General features: G+C 42.3%; 1 protein-coding gene across 1 annotated transcript in view; it reads left to right on the top strand.

The window, feature by feature from the left end:
* The window catches only part of LOC138772690 (deoxynucleoside triphosphate triphosphohydrolase SAMHD1-like), a 45,248-nt gene extending 37,184 nt beyond the window's left edge, over positions 1-8,064 (top strand). Inside the window, exons 15-16 of the mRNA XM_069953267.1 lie at positions 4,849-4,986; positions 6,641-8,064. Of these exons, the coding sequence (XP_069809368.1) occupies positions 4,849-4,986; positions 6,641-6,763 (261 nt within the window). The 3' untranslated portion in view covers positions 6,764-8,064. The remainder of the gene's footprint in view (positions 1-4,848; positions 4,987-6,640) is intronic.
* Positions 8,065-11,392: the final 3,328 nt, after the last annotated feature.

Below are 11,392 nucleotides of genomic sequence, written 5' to 3' on the forward strand. Positions count from 1 at the left end.
ATGAACAATAGAATAAAGTGCCAGTGAGGATAATATGTACTCCTAAATAAACTAGCATATGTATAACCTATGTATCTGGTCACCATATAGCTGCAAATTGCCTAATATGTACCAGTGGGGAATGCAGTTTGAAAACAAGAGTGACCCCAACACTTTTCCCTCCAAAATGTGACTGGTGTACGTTAGTGCACACGTTCTCCCCATTGCTGTACTATTTGTTTGCGGATTAAAAGGTGTTCTATAAAGTAATTGTGTGTTAACACAATTTGCAGTGAGGAAGTGGCAAGGATATTGTGTGCTTATATGTTGCATAAAAAGTGTAACCGCAGCAAGTCCTTTGTGTATAAAGGTGTCACAATATTTGATTGTGATAAGGGAGTATGTGAGGGGAAAGAAGCAGAGAGTACGTAAACAGGTTACATCAGTCAGAGGCCGACCTATTGTTTCAGAAAACAATTGTCTTACACAAGGTGCTAGCATTTATGTTGACAAAATCTTTTTTTATCTTCTACTTCTACTTATATCTCAAAGATACCAAGGATACAGTAAGAAAAATTAGATATCACTGACGGCACAAATCTGTGAACACAATTACTTTTCATAACCCCTTTTATCAGCAAATAAAGAGGATCACAATGGGGAGAATGAGTGAACCACAGTGGGGTTTTTTGTTTGTTTGTTTTGTTTGGGGCAGATGCATTATTATTTTGTAGGATGAGTCACTTCAGTAGGCTTGAAATTTACCCATGAAGAGAAGGTAATTTTATTTTATGGACCCCAATGAACAAGATTCAGACAGATATCTACAGAAGACTGACCTCTGCCAATAGTCCATTACTTTGGTCTAGCGGGCATCTAGAACCTTTAGGCCCCCTTCACACATCAGTTTTTACTGTCAGGAAATCCTGATTAGGAGGCCTCAAATGTCATCAGGAAAGTATCAGGATTTCCTGACAGTAATCAGTTTTTACCCCCAGGAAACGCCTTCAGGATTTCCTGATCAGAAGAAAAAATAGGACGTGATGGAAGATGTAGTTCTGCAAACTGGATGGTCACAGCTTGCAGAACTACAACTCCCATCATGCCCGACTGACAGGTCATGATGGTAGTTGTACTTCTGCAGCCTGTGGCCATCCAGGTTGCAGAACTGCAACTCCCATCATGCCCTGCTGCCAGGTCGTGCCGCTGTCGTTGGCGACTATGAAGTCGGGGCAGAGGCGTCGGTGCTGAAGGGCAGGGGGCTGTCGGCGTGCGGTGCTGAAGGTCCGGTGGGGGGGAGGGGGGGGGGGGTGTTGCAGGTCCGGGGGAGTGGAACTCTGGACGCTTTCCTGATCTATGGGGGCGTCCGGGCCGGAATTCCGGACGAAAATAGGACTGGTTCTAAAAAATCCAGTCTTTTTTCCGGAACGGACACTCTTCCGAAAAAATCCGGAAGGGTGTCTGTCTAATGAAAGTCTATGAGTCTGGAAATCCATCCGGATTTCCTGAAGGGGGCCTTAAAGTGTCACTGTCGTATTTTTATTTATTTTTTTTTGCTGAAATCAATAGTACAGGGGCTTTTTAAGAAACTTTGTAACTTGGTTTATTAGCCGAAAAATGCATTTTGATCATGAAAAAGCAGTTTGAAGCTCTCCCCCCTGTCTTCATGGTTCTCTATGGAGAGGGGAGGGGTGGAGGGAGATGAGGCACCAAAACAATCACCTGTACTAAAAATTTAAACGACAGTGATAATTTAAGACAAGGCACAAGTCAATATTTTAGTCAATCTGGGGACAAAATCTTTAGGACCTGATGCTATAGAACGATATGGAGGGGAACAGAGTCAGCACATGGTCACAATGTTTTGGGAGATGTAGTTTCTGTATATATTTGCCTACCATCATGCGCACCAGACGCAGTCACTTTAAAGTTCTCGTGCAGGCACCAGAATAAGGTACTCTTCTCACCCAGAAGTATTCTGCGATCTGCCCTTTTATTAGTTATGTTCAAGCTAGTGTAACTTTGTTCACAAGTATCGGTGATTGGCTGACAGAAAAGGAGTATATGCGGCAGCATGTCATAAGTTGATCTGAACCGCATTATCGGTGGTCTTCATCTAGTGCAGGGGTACTCAACAACTTTTAGTGAAGGTCCACTTACCGGGGTCTATTGCCAGGTGAAGGTCCGAGCTAAACATCGGTAGTAAACATGTTTTGTTACTTTTCACAAATGTTCAACTATTAACGTACAGAATTGCTGCTAATTAGCGGGAAAACTGGCATTTTTTTCTCTCACCAGCCCTTTGATATTAGGTACAAAGGGGGTGACTGCCCTGGTAGTCTATAGCCCCCCTGTGCGCTCTCCCCCAGTAGTATATAGCCCCCTGTGAGGTCCCCATGTAGTATATAGCCCCCCTGTGCTCTCCCCAAGTAGTATAAAACCCCCCTTTGAGAGCTCCCCCCAGTAGTATATAGCCCCCATGAGGTCCCCCCTGTAGTAAATAGCCCCCCTGTGCGCTCTCCCCTTATAAATGGCCCCCCCAGACAAAAAAAAAAAAAACAAACAAACCACAACTCACCTAGCACCTCGTTCCCTCACTTCGCCGTCTTCTCTTCTCCTGTCGGTCCGGCCCCCGGCTGATACGTGCTCTCTGGGGATGTCCCCAGCAGAGCGCGCACCAGTGACCTCAGTATACGCTGCCGGCCTGTGGTGTGCGCTCTGCTGGGGAATCCCCGTGACATCCCCACAAAGCGCGTATCAGCCGGGGGCCGGACCGACACTGCCCCCAGCCCCACAGCCGTACTGCAACCTAAGGACAGTATGCCTATGGGACGGGAGGCAGTGCGGTGGGGAGCGGGACCTACCTCCTAACCGCCCCGGGACGGACCGGATCCGGGGCGGTTAGGAGGTCTGACCAGGAGTCCGGACAGCTGGCCTCCGCGGTCCGCCAGTTGAGGACCCCTGATCTAGTGCATACTGCCGGCAGTTGCTGATACTTTTTGTCTTTTGGCTGTTAGATTATTATCTTGCTGATTTAGTTATTATGGTTGCAATCCTCAATTATGACATTAGCAACCTACATGATAAAAAGGTCAAACTTGCCACTTGAGGGGCTATTGGCCCTTAACCTCCGATTACTCTTTTGAGTAAAACATGTTGGGGGGGGGGGGGGGCTTGTTCTGTGGCTGCCTGTGTCCGGACAGCTGCTCAGCCAATCAGTGTGCTGTCCTGCCGCGGGACATCCAGACGCCGGCAGCCACAGAACAAGCCGGAGTGCGGACCAGGTAATGTACGCACTGGGTTAGCGGCTGCCAGTTACATACTCGCAGCGGGATGACCATTCCACTGCGAGTATGTAATCAGATTTATAACTGACAGGAGGGGAATCGCAGAGGATTTCACTGCGAACTGTGAAATCCGCTGCTATTCTGTTACGTGTGAATCTAGCCTTAGGAGTTTGGGTTGGGCATAGACACTGCTCTATACCCCCTGTGTTCCATCTGGTTGTCTCTGATAGAAAAAGTTTTAATCTAAGGGTTCACACTACGTAAGACACCAGTGAGTCAGTGAAGTTCTTCCCGGTCGGTGCTGCAGTATTAGAATTGGGATGCGGGCACATTCCGGTGTGCCCGCATCCCAATTACCCATAGCCGACAATGTAAAGGCCGCCCTTAACATTGTCTGAATTGTCATTGTTGTTCAGCCGCTATTCAATGAATACACTCCGGCTGGAATTCCATTAAATTAGTGTAATCACCAATTTCATAAAATAACGGCCTTGGTTGCAAAACTGCAACTACGGCCGTTGTTTAATGAAATTATGTTGTGTGAACATTGCCTAAATCTGCAAAGTTTCGGACAGACTGAATCCCCCTGGATACTTACACCCTGCTACTTCATCTACATGCGGGTGCTGTTTGCCATCTTTCTTTTAGTAATGTGCGAGTGACTTCAAACAGATTATAAGGAAAAAAAATCATATATATAAAATTAAACATACAGAAGATTTGGGGTTTATACACATCTATGTTCATAATGGATCCGTTAATGCTGTTGAGTAGATTTGTTTAAAAACTGATGCTCCCTCTGTTTCCATAGACTTTAATGTAGAAGCTTAGACAGTGAATGCACATTCATTTCTTTACAGCAATAGTTACGTACATTGCACCCCCACCCCCCAACCCCTTTAAAAAAAAAAAAATAGTAAGTGAACATTAAAAGGCAAACTAGACCTGATGTGCCCCATTGATCGGTATTTGTTTTCTTTTGCCTGTCAAGCAGAAATCACAAATGTAAATGTGAACCTAGCCTTGTTTGCTTTCTCTGTGAACAGAGAAGAATATATTTCTCTCGGTATTGATGCCCTGTAAATAACGATTTATAAGCTGACTTATTGTTTTCTGTAGAGGTAATCTAACCCATGTAAACATGTTTCCTGTGATTACACATGACCCATTGTCCTTGAGATGCCTGTTTATGATCTAGTTAGTTCTGGGATGTTTGTTTTTACCCCCCTATGTATTGTTGTAGCAGCATATGTAAATAACACATCAGATACCCTCTAACCTTTTTGTGTCTGGCGAGAAAGCTAAGTGATGGCCTCAGTGAACCCTTTATGTGATGGAGTAGAATGATTATAGAGAAGGATTTAGCCATAAAGCCATTAAAGTGGTGGTGGTGGTGCAGAAAGATCTCATTAAAGGGGTTCTCCAGTGCAACAGAAATAAGCAGTAGACATCAGATTTTTCTCTTTTTGCCCACATCGGTTTACAAAGAGTCTGTGTAAATAATAAAATTAATAGATGAAGGGGATTTTTTTTAACCTTTTGTAAGTATTAGTATTAATGTATTTATTTGTATCTCCATCAGGTTTCACAGCTTCTCCCAGAGAAGTTTGCAGAGCAGATCATCCGCGTCTACTGCAAGAGAACAGAAGAAAAGTGTTTGGAGGCCGCTAAGAGATATTTCGTGCAGTGGTGTATGAACAGGGATTTCTCCAAACCTCAGGTCTGTGAGTGCAGTGGATCATCTCGGTGTCCCTGTCTCAGTTCCTTCCTTACATTTCTGGATCGCTGTGAAGAGTGACATTTCTGCTTCAGATAACTGTGTGAATTATTTCTTTTTTTTTCAATGTTTGGTTATACAGTACATGAATTTTTTTCAAGGCTGATGTTTTTGTATGTTTAATAATAAAAGGTGAATTAGATAAAGTTCTGAACTTCTTTCTTTTTATTATTGCATTGCTGTGGCTCCATTGGGATGGGAGCTTACACATTCTGCAGTACAAGCAGAACAAAATATACAAGAAAGTGGTTTTGTTTTTTTTGGTTTTTTTTAAGTAGGATTACAAGGAGTTCATGCATATTTGGGCAACAATTACATTTCAAACACTCTTTAGGGTATCCCCTATGAAACTAGACTTTCCATTAAATTTAGCATTTAAATGGTGGGACATATGCCTTAGTAATATATGTACACTTAGCAGCTAGTTAGGCATCAATGACCTACCCAATTAACAAAGATGAAAGCTAAGTTGCCTCACTCTAATTGACCCTCAGTAGCTGATCAGCCAGGTGCCAACACTCTTTACCCCCACCAATCTGTTGTCCTTGAGAGCCCCGGTATCAGAATATATACCTAGAAGAAAGCACTGTACATTGTGTAGTGGTTGTGCTGTGTTAGGGCCCTTGCACGCTGAGTAAGAGGCAGAATTTACGAGCGGAGTCTGTGCGCGGATTCCGCTTGTCGTCCCATCTGACCTTTTGCTTCAATGGGATTTCATCTGCTCCTCCGCTCAAAGAATGAGCAGACTCCCCTCATAAGTTCCGCCTTTTTTACTCAGTGTGCAAGGGCCCTAACTGCATCTCAGATCCTGTTCCCTTCAATGGGAGCTAAGCTGCAGTAACCCATTATGGCCACTATGTGGTGCGTGGAGCTAAGGCTTTCAGGTCTATTAACTGTATATTTAAAGTGACACTGTCACCTCCTCTTTGCATTCTAACTTCTCTACACAGGTGTAATGGGTAAATTTAGCATACACAAGAGGGAACCAGCACCGAACACCTTTAACTCTGCTTGTAGCAAACCGGGGGTTAACCCCGGGTAAATTTAGCGGTTTTCATACCTTATTTTATATCATACGTCGTGGTGCTTGTTCAAGTAATCTGCTGTTGATAAAAGATCACTTTTTAAGTGGGCAGAACCTCGTGGCATTAGCACCATGTAGCCCGCCCACAGCACCACTGTTGGCCCCGCCCCTTGTAGGCTATTGGAACAGGCTGGCCTAAAGGTCTAGCCCCCACCCTATCTAGGTTGGGCCACCAATGGGGTCAAGGGTGCGGGCCAACAGTGGAGCTGTGGGCGGGGCTAAATGTTAATGCTGTGAGGCCCCGCCCACTTAACACAATCTCCAGTTGATAAAAGATCACTTTTTATTTGAACAAGCACCATGACGTATGATATAAAATAAGATATGAAACCGCTAAATTTACCCTTTACATCTGTGTAGAGATGTCAGAATGCAAAAAGGGGGTGACTTTAAGGGGTGACTTAAAGGTGTGTCACTTTAAGGGCTGGTAGATGTATCATGTATAGTATATTGATTTTAACCCTTTTTTTTCTCTTTTTTGCACATGAATAAACTTGTTGTGTCTCTTTTCAGGATGGTGACGTTGTAGCCCCAGATATGACTCCACTGAAGGCTAGCTGGGCTGAAAAAGAAGATGAAAACAATGATTCTGAGCATAAAGATCACAAGTTTAGGGTCAGACTGTTTAACAATTAAGTGTTTTTTTTTTTTGTCTTTGCGATCATGGTAGCTTCTCTTAACCCAGTTTTGTTTTCAATCTGCTTATTGACCCTTCAGTATTGCAGGTAGTTTAAATCAGTTTATATGGCTTCAGCGGTTAGCAGTAATCCTGTCCATGTTGATAAGTTAATTATTATTTAGGATAGGTATTACCGGCCCCTTTCACACCGTGTAATACCTCTATATCACAGAAGGGCCCTCCTGCAGTAAGCCAGTGTGATTTAGCTTTTATTCTTTGAAACAGTATCTGGGTATGCAGTTTTATTTCCTATAGATCACTGATATAGGAGGTACATATATTTCTGCATCTATTGTTATAATTTATGGCTTTTTTTTTTTTTTCTTTTGCAAATCATGCATGTTCTGGGCAGTTCTGTGTCTAATCATTATAGGTTTTTCAGAAAGTGGTGACATTTAGATCTGTAGGATCTTCAAGGCAAACACTGATCCTGGTACTCAGATCCTTTTACCATTCCCTTCACTGTGAGTGGCTGAGATCGCTACTGTCCCAGAAGAGGCTGTGATGGAGATGCTAATTCTGTGCCTTGTTCCCTTTTTTTAAGAATTGTATTTAACTGAGCGCGCAGTGTAGCCACCCTGCAAGCTTTTGTATCTGTCCATGGTCCCTTCTCAACACTGTTGAACAACGGAGGGAAAAAGATGTGTGCACTTTTTTTATTTACATTATTTTATTTGAACAATTTTCCATGTAAACGTACCAAGCCAAATAGGATTATTTGGTTTCTAAAGTCTTTTATGTGTTTGGTTTTTTTTGTGTGTGTTTTTTAGTTTTAAAAGTTTTATAGTTTTAAAGTTTTCGTTTGGTTAAATATATATACACCTTATCATGATTTGTTAAGAAAAAGAATGTCTAATCTATATAAACAAAAGATTGCCACTGTCTTGTTTGCATTTTACTTTAGTTAGCACATTGTTCCTCTGCACGTCCCACTTGTTTTATGCTCCTCTCATCTACAAATGTAAATGTTCACCTCTGTAAATGTAACACTGCAAAACACTTGTTTGTTATCCACACTTAATTGAATCCTTTTTGTAAGGCCTTTAAGATTTGAGTACTTTCGGCGCTTCCAATATCATGATGCTGGGAGGTCTGTGAATCCACTGTGCAACTTCGTAATTCATGGAACGTGTGCATGAGGTCTACCTTGGGTTTAAAAAAAAAAAAAAACATGCTCAAACAAATTGTTGTGGTCCATTGGTCCAACGTGGTCCATTTTTTTTTTTCCAGCAGTTTTACAAATCTCAAAACAGCCTGTATATAAACATAACCTATTAACACAGCTCATATTCTCTCATCATAAGGGTAAACTGAAAATTTTGGTAAGTTATGTTTTTTCCAGAACCCTTATTTTATTATATAAATTTCCAAATTGCCCATTTAGGTTGTCTGAATTGACACACATCAAATGCGTTGTGTGAATTATGGCAAACATTTGGAGCGCATAGTCAATTCATGGTTGGTGAAATGGTAGTGGGCATTGGTAGTTTCATGCTGGTTACTGCAACCCAATTGTCAGTCTCAGTTGGAGGGATTTTACACTGTTTACTACATTAGTATTATAGAGCATGTAGTTCTTAACTTATTTGAAAAACTGATAGACTGGATAACATTGTTCTGGAAATCTATTTTTATACAATGTTGGATAAAAATGCTGATAAAATATTGTGTGTACCCAGCCCTTAGATAGCTGTTGGTCAACAGCTATTCCTCCCCACCACCTTTTTATACACATGCTTGGATTAGGCAAGCATGGAGGCTTTCTGTTGGAAGAGGAGAGTGACCTGCTGGCAGATACTTGGAGGTGGCTTATCTTCTTCAAGAACAAAATAGTTGGTAATCCAACATTCTTTTCCAGACATCTGCCTCCTGAGAAGAGTCTGGGCAACCCCCAACACTTTAAATGGTTGGTGGGTTCTGCTGACATGGTGTTTGGCCACCTTGTAGACGCTGTTATCACTCCACGTTAACCCCATTGGTGTGTAAAATGTTTAAGAATGTAGGGGCGATAAGTTATCCCAGACACTGGTTCTGCTCTGGGGAAGAGAAAGGAGTTGTGGTATGGCATCCACAGGAGTTTCTTGAACTCCAATTTACCTCTTGATGCCTCCTCCATATTTATGCGAATGTATTCTGGTTGATTCTGTATAAATTGAATACAGAGATTTCCTTAAAGCATTGCTTCTAAGGAAGAATTCAATAACGTGGCACAGTATAGTGGTGTGCCTGGGGCATTGTATGGAGCAAAAGGGGAATTGTGCCTCTGTACAGCCTACATACATATGCCAAAGAGCTTTAAAGCAGAGATGGAGGATCCTGTGGCCATCCAGCTGTTGCAAAACTACAGTTTCCTATTATGCCTGGACAGCTAAATTCAAAGCTCTGGCTGTCCAGGCATGATGGGAATTGTAGTCTTGCAACAGCTGGATGGATAAAGGTTCCCAATTCTTACTTTAAAGTGTAACCTAAGTCTTCTGTGCTAGATTATATACCACAATAAGTATTATCAGGTGGATCTACAGCTGTAGCTCATTCATATGTCCCAATGTAGAACATCCTGTACTTTTTTTTTATTTTTTGTATGGCTTAATATGTGTGTGGTAATGGCATATTGTGTACAATCTTGTTGTTGATGTTGTAAAATTGCGCTTTTCTGCAGTAACTTAACTATAAACCTTCTACCTGTACCTCTATAGAAATATATAGAATTTATATTTGTTATAACAGTTTACAGAGGAAATGGACTCCTAAAATGTTGGTTCTCTTCTATGACTTTATATTGAAACAAAGACATTTGATTGTAGCCAAATAAAACGAGGCCCTTTACCAAACCATATGCGTGCTGTTTGCTTTCTATTCTTTTGGCCTATGGGTAATAGAGATAATGGAAGCTAGCATTGTGTTTCTGGCACTGCCCGTTCAAACATCTGCTGGAAGTAATGATCATTGGCTGTATGGGGTGGTCTGGAGCTAGTGCAGTGCTCTGGCTGCACCAGGAGGAGTGTCGGCTATGAAAAATGCAGTTCCCAGAGCCAGGCAGTGGGGTGTTGGTGCCAGATTTAAAACGTTAGATTTCAGGTTCCCTTCTACTGCAGCATTGCTTCTACATTGAAGAGGAGTACTCCTGCAAAATGCTCTACTGAGACTGAATCTACCACCTAGGGTGGCATAAAGGGATTTTCTATCCCTGGCCTCCTTTTTGGGGGGGGGGGGGGAGAGAATCATTTCCTCTACTGTGGGGAGAAATCAAAATCTCATGCAATTTTGGGTGGTCTTGGAACTGTCGTATTTGCAGTTCATGAAAACATTCAAAATATTTAAGGGGTACTCCACTTAAAAAACCCCACCCATAATCTAAACTTGTGTGTAATAGGTTTCTATTACATTAATTGGGCCATTTTGTCTGCATCACATCATTAAGTGCTTTCTGGTCCACTCTATCTCCACCCTTCTGAGGCCAAAGTCACATGATCTGTCTCTTCTGTTGCCAGGCAAGCTGTAACTCCTCATCTGTAACCCCTCCCACTACTAACATCACACCGCTTGGTGAGCATCTGGCCAAGGGACAGGGAAACACAACAGTGACAGCCTCCTGAGCAGTATAGGGGAAAGGAAACAGTAGGTGCATTCACATGTAAAGGATCTGCAGCAGATTTGCTTTGAATCTGCTACTTCAAATCCGTGCCATGAAATCTGCTGCCCATCCTAAATGTGTGAACACACCCTTAGATGGATAGATATTTTGTTTATAGTGTACAGCAGAATAGAAAAACAGGAAAGAGCAACAGCAACCTACAAGTGCCAAGACTTGCCACACTTCCTCCTGTGTACACACGATAAAATCCTCTTCTGTTGTTTTTTTTTTTTTTTTTAAATGAGGTAAGCAGCAGTCTATTTTATTAGTGTGCCATCTCACCAAGCTGAGCAATGGCCTCTTTTGGACTTGCATTAGGCCTACAAACAAGGTATTCACCCACAGTAGATGAGTGGCATGTAAGCCAACAGTAGGTAGCCACACACCCCATGTAACGCAATGCAAACAGTAGACAGTACTCTTAACACCTCTGTTCACATAACGCAGTTTGCACGCCACTGTGGCTAAAATACAGACAAAAACTGGAAAGTGCAACAGCAACCTTCAAGTTCCAGGACTTACCGTTAACGCACATACTCTCTCCAGTGTACACACGATAAAAACCTGTTCTAACAATTATGGTTTATTGAAGTGTGAAGCAGATACTACAAGATGAGGCCCATACTTGGCAGCTGCTCTGGGATGCAGTGCATGCTGGGAAATTTCTGGCCGGCAATATCTTTGATATAGACCGGCTTTTAGAAAAACTTGTAACTTAGGCTGCGTTTACACAGAGATTTATCTGACAGATTTTGGAAGTCAAAGCCAGGAACAGACTAAACAGAGAACAATTCCTAAAGGGAAGACAGATTTTCCCTATTTTTAAGTCCATTTCTGGCTCTGGCTCTGGCTCCAAAAATCTGTCAGATAAATCTGTGTAAAAGCACCTTTAGCAATGGCTGCAACTAGAAAGACTGGCGACAGTTCAAAATAGTTAGGGATCTTGGTAAGA

Source organism: Dendropsophus ebraccatus, chromosome 14, assembly GCF_027789765.1.
Source record: "Dendropsophus ebraccatus isolate aDenEbr1 chromosome 14, aDenEbr1.pat, whole genome shotgun sequence".
NCBI lineage: Eukaryota > Metazoa > Chordata > Amphibia > Anura > Hylidae > Dendropsophus > Dendropsophus ebraccatus.